Source organism: Xenopus tropicalis, chromosome 7 (genome assembly GCF_000004195.4).
Source record: "Xenopus tropicalis strain Nigerian chromosome 7, UCB_Xtro_10.0, whole genome shotgun sequence".
NCBI lineage: Eukaryota > Metazoa > Chordata > Amphibia > Anura > Pipidae > Xenopus > Xenopus tropicalis.
The window spans coordinates 57,681,977-57,702,126 of record NC_030683.2 but is presented as its reverse complement, the minus strand read 5'-3'; the positions used below and the strand labels follow the sequence as shown (position 1 = coordinate 57,702,126).

The 20,150-nt window shown below is 40.7% G+C and overlaps 1 protein-coding gene across 3 annotated transcripts in view; it reads right to left on the bottom strand.

Annotated features, from left to right (window-relative positions):
- Positions 1-7,212: 7,212 nt before the first annotated feature.
- Positions 7,213-20,150, bottom strand: part of carns1 (carnosine synthase 1) — a 43,688-nt gene continuing 30,750 nt past the window's right edge. For all 3 annotated transcript variants that reach the window (XM_004919211.4, XM_031905866.1, XM_002941572.5), the window contains 7 exons: positions 13,686-13,775; positions 12,993-13,459; positions 12,597-12,798; positions 12,019-12,104; positions 11,531-11,762; positions 10,317-10,600; positions 7,213-9,655 (listed from right to left, as the gene is read on the bottom strand). In XM_004919211.4, coding sequence (XP_004919268.4) covers positions 8,231-9,655; positions 10,317-10,600; positions 11,531-11,762; positions 12,019-12,104; positions 12,597-12,798; positions 12,993-13,459; positions 13,686-13,775 — 2,786 coding nt within the window. In that variant the 3' untranslated portion in view covers positions 7,213-8,230. The remainder of the gene's footprint in view (positions 9,656-10,316; positions 10,601-11,530; positions 11,763-12,018; positions 12,105-12,596; positions 12,799-12,992; positions 13,460-13,685; positions 13,776-20,150) is intronic.

Below are 20,150 nucleotides of genomic sequence, written 5' to 3'. Positions count from 1 at the left end.
CTAAATAATGTTATCTTGCCATCATGTGATTTTGTCCTCTGCTCATTGGATGTGAAGGATCTTTTCACATCCATTCCACATGATGAGGGGATTGAGTGTATATGTCATTACTTGACTGGGGCAAACCTGCATATGTATAAAGTGAATTTTATTTGTGACCTGCTGGAGATGGTACTGACACGTAATTATTTTAAGTTTAATGATGAATACTTTTTACAACTGCAGGGTTGTGCCATGGGTGCCAATATGGCGCCAGCCTATGCCAATATCTTTATGGATAATTTTGAGAAAACCTACATTTTCTCTAATACACTTTATCAGCCGTTTATTTATGGCTATATGCGCTATGTAGATGATACTTTTTTTCTTTGGACTGGTAATACGCATTTTTTGCGTTATTTGAACAGTATTCACTCTACTATTAAATTCACACTGGAGATAGGTTCCTCTGAGATACATTTTTTGGATGTCATGGTAAAAGTTGTGGGATCCAATTTTGTTACCTCAGTATATAGGAAACCAACAGATAAAATTAATTTGTTAAGGCCATCCAGCTTTCATCCACAAGGGTTATTTAGGGGGCTCCCTAAAAGTCAATTAATGCGTATTAAACGCATTGCATCGACTCCCGAAATATTTGAGAAGGAATCTTTAAAGACGGTTCAAAAATTTGTAGAAAAGGGGTACTGCCAATCAAATTTAATGGAGACTAAAAAGGAAGTTGAGTTGATCCCAAGAGAAGAGGCTTTAAAAACAAAAACAAAAAGTAAAACAATGGAAAAGCGTAAGCAAATCCCCTTTATTACGTTATATGATATAAATGCAAAGGCACGAAAAAATATCATTTTAAAACATACTAGCAACTGACCCAAAATATGGACATCTATTTAAACGTCCACCAGTTTTCTCTTATAGGAGGGGTAGGAATATAGGTGAATCTATAAAACAGATGCGGTTCTAGTCAGCTTCCAGTAGCCACTACAACAAAAGGTACTTACCCATGCAGGAATTGTAGCCATTGTAATGGCATTATCCCTGATTCTTCAGTTACACATCCGCAACATGGCACTGGGCACGAAGTAGGTGGTTTCTTTACTTGAAAAATTGTTCACTATTATACACTTGTATATTTAATACACTCTTGTCTGATATAATATATTTGGTTTTGATACAAAATCTATTTTTTTCATTGCACTATGTTTCATATATTTTAGTTACTTTACTTTACTTACAAATACTACACAGGTGTGTTTGATTAAGTATTTATGCTACCTTCTAATCAACTTTGAGTGTTTGCTAATGAATTTGTATAAATCTCTGATGCTTTCACTGATCTGTATGCTTGAAAAAGGGGTCACTTTGCCCCGAAACGTTGCACCTCCCCAATAAATGTTTTTAAAGGGCTTGTCCCTTCTTTTGCAGCCCTGAGTGCCATTTGCTTTTTGTTGCTACTTAGGTTTTTGGGAGGGTGCCGATCCCTCCAGCAGTGTGCACCGGGCGTTTGAATTTTGGAGAGCCAAAGGGTGTGCGGCACTGGTCTCTGTTTTGCATCCTGTTCTGAGCTACACGTGCCCACCAGCCAATCAGAAGCGGATCTGGCAGAGGGGAGGGGGGGGAGGGAATGAAACACATGTGCAGTGTGAAGCAAGAAGGGAAAGGAAGGGAGAATACCTTTTTAGAGATGGCTGTCTATTCTAGAAAATGTGAAGTAAGTGTGACTGAGTAATTATTTGATTAGTTGAGCCAAAAGTGTGGCGTTTTTACTTAGCAATAGGAGGACTATTGGACAGTATGCTTTTTACATTTTGACTTGCATTCTCCTTTAATGTATTTTTATTAAAGGTATAATTTTATTAACAACAGACAGACATTTATGCCAAACATTTGCAGTATACATTTCCCATCGGTTTTGGTTGGTTGGACAGTGATACAAACCATACTATGTGCAGATAGAGATGTGTATATCACTTTGGTTATAGTACATGTTGTGCAGGGTCAGTCCAGTCCTGCCTCAATCCACGGGGTCCAAATCAGGTCAAATTTAGTCTGTGTTCCTCTTGCTTCTGAGGTAAGTTTAATTAGTGGGATTGCCTGGTTTACCAGTTGTTTTCATGTTTTTATGGTCGGCCACTTATACCCTTAATGGGACTGCACTAGGCAAATCCATAATGGAGAAGGACCTTGGAGTCCTTGTAGATAATAAACTTGGCTGTAGCAAGCAATGCCAGGCAGCAGCTGCAAGGGCAAACAGGGTTTTGAGCTGTATTAAAAGGGGTATAGATTCACTGGAGGAGGGGGTTATTCTTCCCCTTTACAGAGCGCTGGTAAGGCCCTATCTAGAATATGCTGTCCAGTTCTGGTCTCCAGTGCTCAAACAAGACATTATTGAGTTAGAGAGGGTCCAGAGAACGGCAACTAAGTTGGTAAAGGGTATGGAAAGTCTCAATTATGTGGAAAGACTGGCCAAGTTGGGTCTGTTTACACTGGAGAAGAGGCGCTTAAGAGGTGACATGATAACTATGTATAAATATAAAAGGGGATCATATAATAACCTTTCTAATGTTTTATTTACCAGTAGGTCCTGGTGCATCCCCACTGTCCAGCTTCTTACTTACCTCATCATAAAAAGCAATTAAATTGGTCTGACATGACCTGTCCTTCATAAAGCCATGCTGATTACTGCTCATAATGCCATTCTCCACTACATAATTTTGAATGTGATCCCTTAACAAGCCTTCAAATAACTTGCCCACCATGGATGTCAAACTTACAGGCCTATAATTGCCAGGCTGAGATCTTACTCCCTTTTTAAATATGGGAATGACATTCGCCTTCTTCCAATCCCTAGGTACCATACCTGATGAAAGCGAGTCTGAGAATATCAGAAACAAGGGCCACTGCAATTCTGCCCCTAGCTCTCTCAGTACCCGAGGGTGTATTCCATCTGGCCCAGGTGCCTTGTTTACATTTATTGTGTGTAACCCTTTAAGCGCCATATCCTGGTAACCTTGGAGTCAGGAAGGAATTTTTTCCCCTCTGCGGCAAATTAGAGAGCCTTCAGATGGGGTTTTTTGCCTTCCTCTGGATCAACTAGTAGTTAGGCAGGTTATATATAGGCATTATGGTTGAACGTGATGGACGTATGACTTTTTTCAACCCAACTTACTATGTTAATATGACGTGCTCCCATCCAATGCATGGCAATGTTTTTCCTGGCATAAAAAAGAAGAGTTCCGTATCGGTTTCTGGAGTAGCTGCTTGGTATGATGTCCTCTAGGATTCCCAACAGGCATATGGAGGGATAAGTGACGTGGGGAAAGTCCAGGTTGTCAGCTAGTACCTTGAGGATTTTGTGCCAGTATCTACTGATGTCAGGACAGGCCCAAATCATATGGAAGGACCCTGCTGGTTAGGCATTACATCTAGGACATGAGGGATCTGGTTTACTCCCCATTTTGTACAGTCTGTATGGCATGATATATAGTTGATGCATAATTTTGTTTTGTATCAGGCGATCCCTGGTTGATATTAAATAGTTATAGCAGTTATCAGTTGCTTCCTCCCAGACCTCCAGGGTCAGTTGTGGGATGTCAATAAGCCATCAGGCTCTGGTTGTTTCAAATGGTTTGTTAGAGAGAAGTATCCTGTAGATATGTGATACTAGTTTAGGGGCCTCAGGCTTGTGGAGGATGTGTTCTAAGCTAAGTGAGGTTATTTCTGGTCTAAGTGTGGTGAATTGGGCATTAAAAGCGTGCCGGAGTTGTAAGTATCTGTAGAATTGTGGTTTTTGGGATTGGCACTTTAAGGATATTTGTTCGTATGTAGGAAAAGTAGAATTTACCAGGAGGTCGCCGAGGTATTTAAGATTTTGGGTTGGCCAGAATATGAATTCTTGTAGGTTTCAGAGATGTGGAAGGTAGGAGTTGCCCCATAATGGGAGCCTAGCTGAATCCAGTGGTGGATCTCTTTTATGGAGCTTCAGGGCTGCAATCCAGTTCCTGTGTGGCACAGAGAGTGTAGTGGGTACTTTGGGGAAATCATTTATGTGTCGATAAGGAAAGTTACTCACCCCCTCTGTTAAGCCCAAGATAAGAGCCTGAAGTGTTATGTTTAGATTGTAGGGGTCTGGGAGGAAGCACCAGTGCAAATAATATATCTGTGATGCCATATAATACAACTGCAGGTTTGGAAGCGCCAATCCCCCATCTGCATAGCAGGCAGTTAGTTTTTCCTATGAAATACGAGGTTATTTGTTGCCCCATAGAAAGGGGATAAGTATTTTGTTAATAGTTTTAAATATTTTAGCAGTGAGGTATACTGGAGCATTGTGAAATATGTATAAGAATTTTGGCAAGTAGATCATCTTAAAGATGTTGACTCGCCCCCATAGAGTCAGTGGTAGTTTGGCCCAATTCTCTGCGTTGTTTATGAGATAGGTTATAATAGGAGTTAAGTTGTGGGGTACATATTGTTGAAGTCCTGATTGTATTGTAATACCCAAGTATTTGAAGGAGGAGCCCCATTTAAGAAGAGTATATACTGCCAGAGCTGGGGGGTTAGGATTATCTAGGGAGTAAAGGACCGATTTTTCACAGTTTATTATTAATCCTGAGAAGGTTCCAAATTGGTTGACTGTTTGTAGCAGGGCAGATAACGATGTGTCGGGATCGGCTAGATATATAAGTAGGTCGTCTGCGAAAAGTGAGACTTTTTCGGTTATTGTTTGCTAAGTGAGGCCTTTAATAGATTGTGAGTCCCTAATAAGTATGGCCAGGGGTTCGATTGCTAGGGCAAACAGGATGGGGGACAGGGGGCATCCCTGTCTTGTGCCCCTCGCCAGGGGGAACAGGGCCGAGGTTATCCCGTTTACCCTGACATATGCTTTTGGAGCATAGAAGTTGTACCCATGTGATAAATCTTGGGCCCAGGCCAAACCTTCTCAATGTCTCCCAGAGGTATGGCCATTCGACTGAGTCGAAGGCCTTGGCTGAGTCTAGATTCTAGAGCCTTTCTCTGCATGTACCAGTTGCAGGTTTGTGAATAGTCGTCTAACGTTAAAGGCTGTAGACCTTCCTGGCATAAATCCTGATTGATCAGGGTGTATGAGGTCTGTTATGACCCTCTTGAGCCTATTTGCCAGGAATTTTGCATCAGTATTCAAGAGAGAAATGGGGCGGTAGGACGAACAGTCACTTGGGTCCTTACCTTGTTTGGGGACCACCACTATTTGGGCTTCTAGTTGGGATGGGGGGAGCATCTTGTTGTCATATACATATTGTAGGGTTTCCAGAAGGTGGACTGAGATAGGTTTAGCTAGGGATTTATACCACTCGGGGGGGGGAGTCCGTCTGGGCCTGGAGTTTTATTTGATGGTAGGTCTGCTATGGCCTGCTCTATTTCTTGGGTGGAGATTGGATGGTCTAGGAATGCCCGGGAGCCTGGGGATAGTTTAGCTATAAGAGAGGGCTCTGTGATCCAAGTCCCTGTTGGGGTTTGGATCCTTGCTACTGCAGAGGGGGAGGTTTGGGCTTTGGCCAAAAAGGCTAGGAGTTTACCGTTTTTGTCTCCTTTCTCAAAGGTTTGCTGAGACTGGTATAGGATGGCTTTTTTTGTGAGGGTTGTTTCCTCTCTTTCTAAAGCATTTTTGGCTGGAGTAGTTTATTATAGGAGAGGTCTGAGGGAGAGAGGATGTGGTCTCTCTCTGCTTGGGTCAACTCCTCCTCTGCTTGTTTCACTTGGGCTTTGGCATTGTTGCGGGCTTGCGCTATTGCCTGTGCCAGGGTCCCCCTCATAGCAGCCTTAGATGTGTCCCAGACTATATTTGGGGAGGCCGTGTTTATATTGGTGGCCCAGTATTCTTCATGGGCCTCTGCATTTTTGGCTTCTACTTCTGGGTTTTTGAGCCACAGAGGGCTCAAGCGCCAGGTTCTATGTGTTGTTGAGGGTAGCCATCTAAGAGTTAGTTGTAGTGGAAAGTGATCGGAGATGGCTTGTGGGAGATAGGTTATTTGGTCAAGTAGAGGCAGCATATTTGGGGTAGTCAATGCTAGGTCTATTCTAGATAGAGACTTGTGGGCTTGTGAGTGGCAGGAGAAACTTTGTTGTGTTGGATGTTTCCATCTCCATGAATCTCGAAGGAGCATGGAAGTGGTCCATTGTGCTATTTTTGTTGGGCCTTGGATGTTGGTGTTTAGTCTATCGAGAGATGGGTCCATACATGAATTGAAATCGCCCATTAAACAGAGTGGGGCTGGAGAGAATTCAGCTAGTTTACTCATTATTTGGTTAAGTATATCTATGTTAAATGGTGGTGGAACATATAGGTTGACCAATGTCAGGGGTTTGTTTGCTATCGTGGCTTGTATTATCAGGTAGCGACCAAACTGGTCAGTAACCATCTTTGTGAGTTCAAATTACAGATTTTTCCTTAATAGGATTGAACTTAATGTATTTTTATGCTATTGCCTTACTTATACTGACAGAACTGTTTAAGAGTAATATATATTCTTAGGACACAAACCTACCTACAGTCCAGTACTATATTTAAAACTGTCTTGTAATGCTGCTGTTATAACTTTTACTAGAGGACTACAGAAGAGTAAAAGACACAGCAAATTGTTGCTGTTTAATTGTCACATTTATTCAGTTAAAGAATAACCCTGATTGTAGAAATATAATTGTTACATATGTTATAATTGTTACCTTGCGATTTTCCAAAATGCTAATCTGAAATATGAATAGGCAACACTGCTGTTACTTGATCATACAATATTTTAGGTTATAAGAAGCAATGTTATGATTGACCTAGGTGCAGAGAGCTTTAGGCTTTAGGACACTTTTAGGCTGTGCAAGAAGGGAGAGTTGAAGGGGGGTGATGGAGGGCAGTTTAGGGAGGCTGTTGTACCTATAGGGGTTTAGTTCTCCTTTAAGCTAAAAAAACAGTATTATGTAAAATATTTAAAAGTATTCAGTTAGTTGTGCTTAAAACCACATTTCATTAAATGTACTTACAGCTGCCCCTCTAGTACTTGCCAAAATGTACAGATTGCCAGTCTGGACCTGCTTCCTGCCTTCTATTCTAAATTGAGCAATGCTGCCCCTATTGACGCATGGGAACCCTGTAGCTACCACCACCTCCTGACCAAGTGGTCAGTGCCTGCATCAATAGGCGCCTAAAGAATCGGGAGCAGATGTCACTCCAAACACTGGAAATGATGCCAATTGCATTTATAGTCAAAATTGCACTTTGCTTTTCTGCAGATGTAAATGAGCCCCTATATTTTAAATCCACAACTGCTTATTGCTTGTATCATGTTGGTGTTAGAGAACCCTATTAATCTATGGAAGTATCCTTCAAGTTATGCCTATTTAGCTCAGCTCAAGGTAGTTCTTAAAGAAAAAGAAAGTGTTCACAAGTACAGGTAAAATACTGGCCTCATGTGAACATCCACCCTGAACCCAGTATGATGATTATACTGTTTCCTTGGAAGCCATTTATTGAGACTGACAGTCAGGCAAACACTTTATAGTAGCTCTTAACTCCCTATGCCTTTGTGCACATTAAATATAATGTGCCATTACAGTAATACCCATTTTTAGATAACACCAAGATGACTGATATAGCAATGCTAAGCAGGATTCTCACTAGAGAATCCTATTGCATTTCTAATTTGATGTAAGTGTACATCTATTTTTGCATATTGTATACTTCTTCCCATCTGTTCAATATATTTCTTGTAAATGTGCATTACTGCATGTACAAATAACTCTATATCAGTAAAAAATTATACATACATTCATTGTGGATTATTAATGCTAAATACATATAGCATTTAAACACATGCACAAAAACTCAGACAACTATAAACACATATAAATATAGAAGAAGCTGAAGCAAATTCTTCGATTGCAGGGAGGTCCAGGAGGCACAAAGTTCAGTTTTAAGTATCCACATTGTTACTAGACAGTAAAGCTTTATTAGAATCAGTAAAAACTACCAACCATACTACTGTTTCAAGTGCAGTAAGATAGAGAGAGTACTGCAGAAAAGAACATCATTACAATTTTTACAACTATCTTTTTCTCCACTTATATGCCCATGTATCCTAAGGAAGTCATCTGACTAGCCTATCATGCCACCACCTCCTCTGTTGTTTCTAAACTTTCTTATATTTGTATTCACCATAAATTCATTCATCTCCCCTGAACTCACACTTATATATTTTTCTGTTCATTGGAATTCTCCTGTTAAATACTTAATTGGATACTCCTCAGTATCCAGTCCCAGCACAGCACAAACCCCCAACAGCCTTTCCCTAGCCTCCTTTTGCCTTGCTCCCTCACAGGCCACATTCCCATATGGCTCTTGATCAGGACCTCGTTCAGGACCACCTTCAAGGCGGTTAAAACGAATGAGTCCAGCATCATGCAGCTCTGTCAGTCTTTCTGGTCTTGCTGTACTACGTAAAGCTTCCTCATGTCTTTCACCTGTGCACATTACCCCAACAAGTACTGCACTTTCACGTGCACCACATGCAGGTAGCGCTGGCTCTATCCCACATGACAGTGCTAGAGCTACCATTACCAGATCTGTGCCATAAACACGCTGAATCCAGTCCCTTAGGTAAAAACCACCCATACGTGGATTAATTTCCAGCAGTCGTGGTCCACATTCAGTAAATTTTAATTCTACATTAAATACACCAGGGAACAATCCTAGTGCCCTACAGCAGCGTGCAGCAGCTTGTACAAGTTGACAGCGTTGTTCATGGCCTAAGCGTGATGGCAGAGCAGCAGCAGTTTCAGTAAAACCTGGAAGTAGGGTTGGCCCATTATCTGACACATATGCAGCCAGAAGCCTTCCATTAGGACCTAGAACCAGATCTACATCATGCTCAGAGCCTGTTATGTATTCTGCAAGGAGTAGGTGGGGAGAGGACTGTGTGCCTCCTCCTCCTAATTGAGCAAGGGAGACTTTATTCTCCACTTTGCCATATCTACTCATTCCTTGCTGTAGAGTTTCTTCTACTTCCCATTTACAAGACCCTCCCAGTTCTGAGCCATGAGCTAACCCTTTTGCCTTGCAACTCTCTAGAATCTGACATGTTTCATTGTTTCCTGTATTACTGCTTACCCCTTCACATGGATTGCAGGTTCCTGTACCTGTACCCATTTTTCTTATCAATGTCCTACATTCTTCCCCATTCTGAACAAGCCTTACACCAACAGCCCCTGCTCCAGATTCTGGTTTTACTACAAGAGGATATGAAAGACTTGACTCCGCAGCTTTTAAACCACCTGCCTCAGGACCCAAGGAAAAACATGGCACGGCAAATGCCCCAGGATAAGGGAAAGGGGGAGATGGTGAACTTAAAGAAAGGAGGCGAAGTTGTGTCTGTGTCTTAAGTTTTGCTAGTCGAACAGCACTAGGTGGTGGACCAGGAAGTTCCAATAAGTTACTTAGTAAAGCAGCTAAGATTGTACACTCATCCCAGAATGCCATGCAACCTGAGAGTTGCAGACCTTTTCCTCTGATAATAGACAAAACATTTTGGGCATGGATTTCATCAAGAGAGTGGTCTTCAAAGTCATAATGGATAAACGATGACACAAGAGAGGAGGCAAAATGTCCAGGATCAGACTCAACCAGATGGATCTAAGGAAATACAAATATAAATAAATACTAATATAAATAAAAGAGACATAGCATAATGCTCCGCAGACAATGAGTATACATATTCTACAATTTTATTAAACATAATATTTAAATATAAAATTATATTTTACATAATTATATTTTAATGCACTTTTATATGCAAATGCAGTTAAGAAAAAAAATAAATTAGCTTAATATGGCAAAGTCATGTGACCTCAAAACTCTGACTGAAACAATTTTTTTTATCCACAATAGTTTTAAAATTTTTTTTTTGCTTATTAGGGTATTGCTTATTAGGGTTTCCAAAAACTATGGAATTTGTATAGCCCTTCTAATAGCTGCTTTTCTGGATACAGGATAGCAATCTGCGAGGTTGTATGTTCTCCGCTCGGTACTTAAGTTTCCTCCCACACTCCAATAACATACAGGCAGGTTAATTCGCTTTTGACTAAATTGACCATAGTGTTGTGTGAATGTGATAGAGACTAGATTGTAAACTATTCTGGGGCAAGGACAGATGTGAATGATGAATAATCTGCAGAAATTTCAGCGCTATATATATATAACAGGAAATAAATAAATACATTGAATAAAATACTGTAACACCAGCAGCTGGAACTTTCAGATTGATGTTCAAAATATGATTAATGTGATTTCTCACCTTAATCCCATAGTTTCGAGCAGCCTCCCATATGAATTTTTTGCTAATGCCCCCAGCTCCAATCACCAGCACTTCTTTCTCTTCCATCACATAACTCATGGAACGTCGAAGCATTGTCTCCACTAAAGGTCCTGTTGCAGAATTTAGAGGGATGGGCCCACTTGCTGCTAGATATCCTAGAAGACACTCCTGGATTCCACATGTTTCTAAGCAAAGGTCTGCTGTTACACCAATGATGACAGGGGTGACAGTATAATCTACTACTGTGAGCAGGAAATCCACACCTAGAGTTTAGGAGAACAGAACTATAAGAAAGTGAATATAAATACTGTATTGCACACAATGGACCCTTTTGGGGTAATTCTGACAGTTGCTGAGTGGATGGGGGTGCCTTCAATGACTGGTGAATGTGCATGCACCGATTGCATAGGTGAGGGGACAAAAAGGACAAATGTCTAAGGCAGCACAAATAATCAAAGTTAAATAAACCTAACATCACCATGCGCATGCCAAGTTTTAGAGTTAGTCATTTAAAAGTCATGTAAAGGTCAACTGGAGTCTGGAGAAGTGGAGACACATCTTCCGTAGTGATGAATGAAATTACTAGTGATGAGTGAAATTTTTGTCAGGCATGGATTCGCAGCAAATTTCCAGGTTTCGTCATTTCTGCATTTTTTTTGTGAAACGGGAGCAAAAAATTGCTACGGAAAAATTCTGCGCACAACAAATTGGTGTAAAATAAATTTTCGCAAGTATCAAAAAATATTTTTTTTTACATGCGTGCCAAAAAAAAAGATGTAACATAGTAACATAGTAAGTTAGGTTGAAAAAAGATGTATGCCCATCACGTTCAAGCATAATACCTATATATAACGTGCCTAAAAAAATTCCTTCCTGACTCCAAGATGGCAATGTACTGCCAAACTGTGCACAGAGAGGGTGGGGCAGGTACTAGGTAATAGTGAATTACCTGTATGACTAAAAATGTTATGTGCACTCCACAATCACACAGTTTAAAGATAACATTTGTATCAAGACTTTTTAGACTTGGGGCCTATTTCTTGTCATAATTTACCACTAGAAGTGTAATAATTCCACGTGGCAAAGTGCCATGTGAAAGAAAAAACATGTTACACAGCAACAGTGTTGTTTATGAGCAATGTTCTGTTGTACTAGTCATCAGCTACTGGTAGATCTATTTATATAACTCTCACCCAATATGTCAGTTTGTGCCTTCCATCCTCCCCGTTCTTCAGATGTCATTTTTTTTTCTGCATCTATTACTACTCTCATTGTTTGCTCTGCTACGTTTTTTACTTGAACCCAGATGTCTTCTTTTTGACTCTTATCTGTGATTCCCCAGAGTTCAAGAGTAGTTTCCAGTGACTGAGGTAGGGCAAATCGATGATGAAGAGGCTTTTCTGCCCGGCCAATGGTGCATACAACCTAAAACAGGCAATAACAAATCTCTGGGCCATAGATTAATGACATACTGTAACAGAACATAAAAACAAGATAGTCTACCAAGGAGAGACTATACAGCCCATCTGTCATCTGAGGGCCAACAATCCATTGAACTCATCCTGTGAGAGCAAAGGTGCATTATCAGAGAGACCTAAAGGACTTCTCTCTTCAAAGTGCCTCAATATGAGATATTTATATATTGAGTACAGGCCTCCAGAGGATGGGGCAACCCTGTTACCTTGCTGAGGATTGGTTGGTCTCCGCGTGATCGGCAGACAACGGCACAGAGATGAATCGCCAGCTCTGGGGGACGGACGGAGCAGCCTGGTGGGTGGGGCAGAGACAGTAATACAGGAAAAGAGAGAGGGATATGGTAGGGGAGCAGAAGTCGAAAAAAGGTATAATAGATGCAGCAATTGAGGATATTGATAGTCTCCACCTTTCAATAGAGTGAATACAAATGATCACACTACCGAGCATGTGGGATGGATAGGAGATACATAGCCCCCACTCACTATACCATGAAGTCATGGTAGCTATGGAGTTCAGGGATCCATCTTATACTGAGTAAGAATCCACAGATAAATATGAAAAGTGGACAGAAAATTAAAAAAATGTAAAGGACTGAAGAGATCTTTTGGGACAAGTATAAGAGAAAGGTAATAGACAACAGGCACTGAAGAGACAGTGATAAATAAAATGAGTGTGAAAAAATAAAAAAAGATGGGCTAGTAGAGACAGAATAATAGGATATCCCCTCCTTTACTTAACTCTTAGTTCTGCAGAATTCCTTTCTTACAAGACCCCCCTGCTTACGTGGTATGATGGGAGGAGATTGTAGTGGATGAACCCTGCGTGGAGACATTGTGTGTATAAACCCCTCTAGTAGAATTGCTTGTCCTTCATGGAGCATTCCCACAAGTCTCAGCACAGTTTCTAAAACTGGAACTGGATCACAAGGGTAGAAATCTGTGGCGAAGGATTCTCTCCAAGGGGGGCCACGGACCTTAATTACTACCTAAGTAGGCAGCAAAAGCCAATAAAGAGGATGAAATAGAGACTTACAATTGATACATAGTAATAAATGTAAGTAAAAACATGTGAAAGTAATTGTAAAAAATACTAGGAGACATTTAAATATGACTGGGACAGAACATATGAATAATGTGTGACAAGAAAATTACAGCTAGCGAATATCTCAGTGGAACATACCTTCTGGTATAATCTTGTTTTCAAAAAAGCCAAGAATTCCGATATATCCTTTTTCACTTTCTCTTCCCAACCTTCCTCCCTATCCAGTTTTACCATCCGTGTGGTTTTCCCTTCCCCATTCAGCGGTTCCCACAATCCTTGCTGGTAAAAAGGTGTAAGAATCAGTGCAGGAGGCAGTGGAAGTTCCTGAGAATCCAGCAAAAGCCGGATACCCAGTGTATCAGCAAGGAAGCATGAGAGCTGGGGTGACCCACCCATTGGACATTCAATATCTCCCTCCAACAGTATTTGTTCTCCTCCTAACCAGAATAGGTATGTGACTCTTCGAGGTGGGTAAAAATTGTCCAAAAAGGTGCGTCCACCAAGATCAAAACTCACAGCCTGTCTAACAAATAGAGGGGAAGGGAGACCTGAGTTTTCAGGACGAGAGTGAAAACAAGAAGGGGAGAGGCAGAGTAGTATATTGCCTAGGACCAAAGAGAAAATTTGTATTACAAGCAAAGTTTAGAGAACATCAACATATTTTCCCATGAACAAACAATCAGTCTTCAGCAAATTCTGAATTCAATTTTTTAATACCCATCATATATTGTATTTCTGTAACAGTGCTTTTTCTGTGGCTTACTATGTTTTAAAACACAATCACTGAATTTCTCATAAATTGGCTGTTTTTAAAGATTTCTGTCATCTTACCAGGACATTGTCTGGCTCCCTCCAGCAGGACAGACATGGCAAAGCTAGGATCCCCCAGTACACAAATTGTTGTAGTATCTGCAGTATGACCTGAGCAAATGACAAAAGAAAGCCATCCAGTAGTAGTTTTTGTTATGTATTTTGATCATAGTACAAAACTCTTAAGATATGCTAATGTTGGTTATTAGATTTTTAAAACAAAAATATTAACCTTGTCTATTTCTTAATTTATAACCAGTAAATTTTATCTACTATATTATTATACAACATTTTGTATTTGTAGATAGATTTCTTTGCCAAGACAGTTACATAAGGTTTTGATGGGGGGGGGGGGGGGGGGGCATGGCTTAGCCAGCAATGTAGCTGGACGTGCTAGTGCAGAGCTCCTCTCTACTTGAACGCCGAACCACTAATCCTGAGGCTAGAACCATCCCATTTGGGCCCAAATGAACAGCAAGCGACCTATACAACTGCACCTCCAAAATGCTAACAAGACATACAAGACAAGCTTGAAAACGTCCGACGGCCAGACCAAGATGGCGCTGCAGGAGATAACTCTGGGAACTCCTGCCACTCCAGATACCAGTGCAGAACACACAATGACCCCTCACCCAGGTAACTAAGCTAAACACGATTCTGCAGCGCTCACAACTACCTTTACAGCAAAAATTTACGAAGTGAAAATAGACATTTCTCTACTCCGCCAAGACATGCAGAACATCCGCATGAACTGAGGCAGAGACCAGGCTCAGCGCAGCAGAAGACATCCTCTCTCCTAGACGCCAATCTTACAACTGTGCAAGCTCATGCAGATGATCAGGAAAAATGCACGTGCCGCAGCAACATCAGGCTCATAGGCCTACCGGAATGTGCACCCAATCAGAGATGTTTCTGAAACAGTTCCTTATCAGCAGCTTCAGCAGAGAGGCCTTTTCAACAACATTCGTCATGGAACGGGCACACAACATTTCACCTTAACCCCCTGTACCGGAAGCACCGCCAAAGAAAAAATCTTTCCAAATCCAGTATTCCAGTTCAGCTACCTCATTCAAGCAGGCTATCACTCCTGTGCTCCTTGTCTAGCACTAATTGCATGTAGACATTATATAAGATAATGGAGGACACCTGACACTGCAGGGCTTTGCTGCAATTAGTGTTTATTAGTGTGTTCCACTACATGCTTCGAGTTTTTCAAGTGAATAAGGGCTTTGCCCGAAACATATAGTAGAACACACTAATAAACACTAATTGCAGCAAAGCCCTGCAGTGTCAAGTGTCCTCCATTATCTTATATGATGTCTACTGGCGGTAAAACCTCAGATGTCCATGGGTGGGATGGGCATACCATGCTACCTATTCACAATACTCCAGAGGAAGTTTTTTTACTGTGAGAGCTGTGAAGTTGTGGAATTCCCTCCCCGAATCAGTCATACTGGCTGATACATTATATAGCTTTAAGACAGCGACAGGGGAAAGGGAGCATGGACCAGGGGTAGGCATGAGAGGTACCTGCCTGGCGCCCCCCCAGTGCTGTACCCTAGGCAGCTGTCTCTTCTGCCTACCCCTAGTTCTGGCCCTACTGGGGGGCATTGAAGAAAGAAGAAGGAGGAAAAGTACCTCAGGCCCGTACAGTTTTCTGCTAAAAGGAGCAGGGTATAAGGTAAGTTAATACAATCCCTCTGGGGTGCCTAATATTTGGCACCTCCAAGGAGTTACCCTTTCATTTTCTTTTAAAGTAGAAGGAAAGGTAAAAACTAAGTAAGCTTTATCAGAAAGGTAAACACAGCCATAAGCACTCACAGAAACGCTGCACTGACTTCTCTGAAAAAAGATTAGTTGTGTCTGTAATTTATGTGCCAGAGACACACAGCTTTCTGTTCTCTGCTCTTTCCTGCTCCCCCCTCCCTCAAGAATGTTAAGAACTCACTCCCTCCCCTTAGGAATGTGGATCTGAGCCAATCAGCAGGAAGCTGACTCATAGGGGTACATTCATGAAATCACAAGTTCAAATCTCGAATGGGATAAATTTGGTTTGGATACGAAAATTTCTGAAGATAGCAAATATCACGAAAATGTATACGAAAAAATTGTCACGATTAGTCACGATAATATCGTATTGGCGAACCAAAAGTCACAAAATTTTCATACCGAACGATTGTAAACAGCGAGGAAAACTTTCCAATTTTTTCATGCAAGCGTACAAAAAAAGTCGTGCAAGCGACAAAAAATGCGATCGCAGCATTCGAATGAACGCTCGGAGCATTCGTGTCTTAGTAGATGACCCCCATAGTCTTACTAACTGAGCATATTCACTTGGTCTGCATGTCTGTGCAGGAGTGAGGCATTATGGGAAGTTTCTTTACACAGCTCAGCGCTTTTTCTTCCTGTTTGGCTTCTGATCATCTGAACCGGAGAAATATAGGGAGACTTAAGGGTACTATTGAGACAACTGAAGGTATGCCTGCAGCTTAAGATTAACTTTTTACTAGCCTTTCCTTCAACTTTAAGGAACAGTGGACTGTGGTGTTCCAGATTTGTTGCCAGTTATATTTCACTAGATTTGTGTTGAAATCTCTGCCCCATGCTGTAATATATAGTAGAGGAGAGGATATGTGTTACATAAAGTCTCAAAGAAGAATCAAATTGTTGTGCTAGACTTCCCATATACAGATCTGATGTAATTAATTTATTGGTTATACTGAAATAATCTGTTTTATGTGGGGTTAAATTTTTGAGTTCTCATCTACTAGATAACAGTCCAAATAAAGAAGCTGCTGGTAGATGAAGGAGATTCATCTTTGCTAGGTATTTTACTTTTTTTTTCCCTGGTAAGAGCAGGTAAATGTGGAGGGAGTACTATATATCTCCTTAAAGTGATACTGTGACGGGAAAACATGTTTTTTTCAAAACACATCAGTTAATAGTGCTTCTACAGAAGAATTCTGCACTGTTATTTTTAAGAGCAAACTGATTTTCATCAGCAAGGAATGCCGGTCAGCTGCTAGACAACAAGGTGCTGTCCTGTAATAAAAGGGATTAGGGATTTAACATAGCTCCCAATTGTCCCGATTTTCAGCTCAACCCGCATTCCCACATGATTACTGAAAAGTCCTTATTTTTGCTCCTGCACTGAAAGCTAAAAAAGATACAAACTTAATTAAAATGTAGCTTTTGGCATAGAGCCCAGAAAGTTAACAAGCTATACCTTCACTTAGATACATTGCTTCTCACACTTAATTAAATAAGCTTTTGGCAGTGAGCTCAGAAAAGTTAACAAGCTGCACCTGCACTGAGATACAACTGTAACTAGTAAGATAAACAGGTCTCTTGGACAGTGCCGGATTTCTAATCCAGGCGCTCTGAGGCCGCCCCCATTCTGCGTCCCCTTCCAGCACATGCGTGAACACAAACCGCCCCCCACCCCGCATGAGCACGCATGTTTAAACTCCCATAGGGAGCAGTGGGGAGAGGTCCCCATTGCTCTGTAGAGGAGCATGCTACCCCTAAGTTTGTGCCGCCCTAGGCCCGAGCCTTTGTGGCCTCGCCATAAATCCGGGACTGCTCTTGGGGGAACTGAGACCGCAGCTTAAAGGGCAATTTCAGCTTTTTTTTTTAGAAAATTTCAGTTTTTTTTACAACAAGACCCCAAAACCCCCAGAAATGTGTTCAAACTTTAAATAACCTTCCAAATTTTGTAAAACCGGAGTGGTAAAAATAGGCGTGGTCAAAAAATGTTACCAGGCTACGCACACCATTTCTTTTTGTCCCTCTTTCCATTTTCCAACTGTTGGGTGGTATGGATTTAGAATAATGGGCAGGTAATTTATCCCTTTTACAATTCACTGGTAAAGCTCCATATAATTTATGCAGTACAGTTCCGAAATAGAAAATCCAGAGAAGAGCAACTAATATGTTGTGGTAGGGAAGGTCTAAGTTATAAAGAAATTTTGGCCAAATAGTGATCGTTTATGCTGGAGAAGAGGTGATTAAGGGTGATATTGTAACTACGAAAAAAATCAGTAGATCTTTCCAGGATGCACTGGCTGATACAGTAGTGAGAAAATACACACATTATTAAAATAAAATACACATTATTAAAATAAATGTTTAGTACAAGTTCATTTTGGCAAATACAGGTAGGCCCAGGGTAAAGATTTGATTAGTGGATATTTTATTAGTGGATAGTGGGCCCCCACAGCTACCCCAAGAAAATTGAGGCTGTACCACACTCAAGCAGGTCAGCTTTAGTTTAACAATGCAGACAATAAATAAATAAAACATACTTCTTATCAATGTGTGTGCTTTGCTCAAAAACAAACAGACCTTCACAACCTACATCAATTTGCGGTGGTGCTGGCGATGGGAGCAGTTCTGGGTAGCAATAGTGATGCAGTTCGGGTGGGGGACAGGTCCTCTTTACATAGTGGCTGTAAGTGATTTTACAATTGACATGTCCTTTAAACCCTGCCAGCAGCATGCAAATACTTTTCTGATTCTGCAAAAAAATCTACTGAGGCCCTGCCACCTCATATTCTATTTGACTGCTCTGTTGATCTCATGCACTGCTATGACCTAATCTAAACTTTATCTCCTGCTAAAACTCTAGTAATTAAATAGTGTATTTAGGAAAATATCCAGTATGGATTTTTCGGCCTGCCTCCTCTACCTTAGGTTATATCCCAGGTTATATCTTAACAAAATGTATTATGGTTTTAAATGGTTACACCTCGCCTTTTTTAGGTGGACTCTCCAATCAACTACAAGGTAAAGTAATTTGAACCAAGCTTGACCTTCATTGGGCCTATTCACGGGGCCTATCTTATTCAAATATATGAGGGCAATAAATGAATGAGACAACACGAGACATGGGCATTATAAATATCTGTTATGCCGTTTTGGCTATGTTATACCCCAGTTGTCCTCTAGGAATTTGTTAAAGACATTTGTAGGGGCAATTAGTGGTAGGAAAGCTTTTGTAAGGGTAATAAGGGATAGGATAATTGAATACATTGAAAATCACAATACTATAAGTTTGCGTCAGCATCATTTTAAGCATAACAGAACTTGCTAATTGCCTTTTATGAGGTGGTGAGCAGGAAACTCGATATTGGAATGGCAGTGGATGTCATCTACTTGGACTTTGCTAAAGTATTTGATACAGTACCGCACAGAAAGATAAGGATAAAACTGAGGAATATTGGCCTGGAACATAATATTTGTACTTGGAAAGAGAACTGGCTAAAGGATAGATTACAAAGAGTGGTAGTAAATGGAACATTTTCTAATTGGACCAGTGTTGTTAGTGGAGTACCACATGGGTCAGTCCTTGGTCCTTTGTTTTTTAACTTGTTTATTAATGACCTGGAGGCAGGCATAGAAAGTACTGTTTCTATTTTTGCTGATGATACTAAATTGGGCAAAACTATAAGTTCCATGCAGGATGCTGCCACTTTGCAGAGCGATTTGACAAAATTGAAAAACTGGGCAGCAAAATGGAAAATGAGGTTCAAGTAGAAAAGTGGAAAGTTATGTACTTTGGTAGAAATAATATAAATACAAGTTATACACTAAATGGTAGTGTTTAAAACGGATCTGGGGATTCTTGTAGACAGGTTGTCTAATTCCAGGCAATGTCATTCAGTGGCTACTAAAGCAAATAAAGTGCTGTCTTGCATAAAAAGGGGCATTGAGTCAAGGGATGAAACATAATTTTGCCTCTTTACATGTCTCTGGTAAGGCCTCACCTTGAGTATGCAGTGCAGTTTTGACCTCTATTCCTTAAGAAGGATATTAATGTGCTGGAGAGAGAGAATGTGCAACTAAATTGGTAAAGGGGATGGAAGATTTAAACTATGAGGTTAGACTGTCTAGGTTGAGGCTGTTTCCTCTGGAAAAAAGGCGCTTGTGAGGGGACATGATTACTCTGCACAAGTACATTAGAGGGGATTATAGACAGATAGGGGGTGTTATTTTTTCCCATAAATAATCAGCGCACCAAAAGCCACCCTTCCATCAAAGAATAGAGTAACAGAACTTTCATTTGAAGTAAGGTACGTGGTTTTTCACAGTGAGGTTAATGAGGTTGTAGAATGCCCTTCCGAGTGATGTCAGATTCTGTTAATGGCTTTAAGAGGGGCTTGGATGATTTATCAAACAAGCATAATATCGAAGGCTATTGTGATGCTAAAATCTACAATTAGCATTGATGTTGGTATGGTTTATGTATGTGATTGTATAGATAGGTCAGTATAGGTTTGTGTGTACTGGATTCACTTGGAAAGGTTGAACTTGATGGTCTTCTTTCAACCCCATGTAACTATGTAACCCTGTAGATACTTGAGGTCATTTATCAACACTGGGCAAATTTGCTCATGAGCAGTAATCTATGGCAACTAATCAAACTGGATATTCATTGTTCTACCTGCAGCTGGCTGAAAAAAAGGCAGTCACTGATTGGTTGCTATG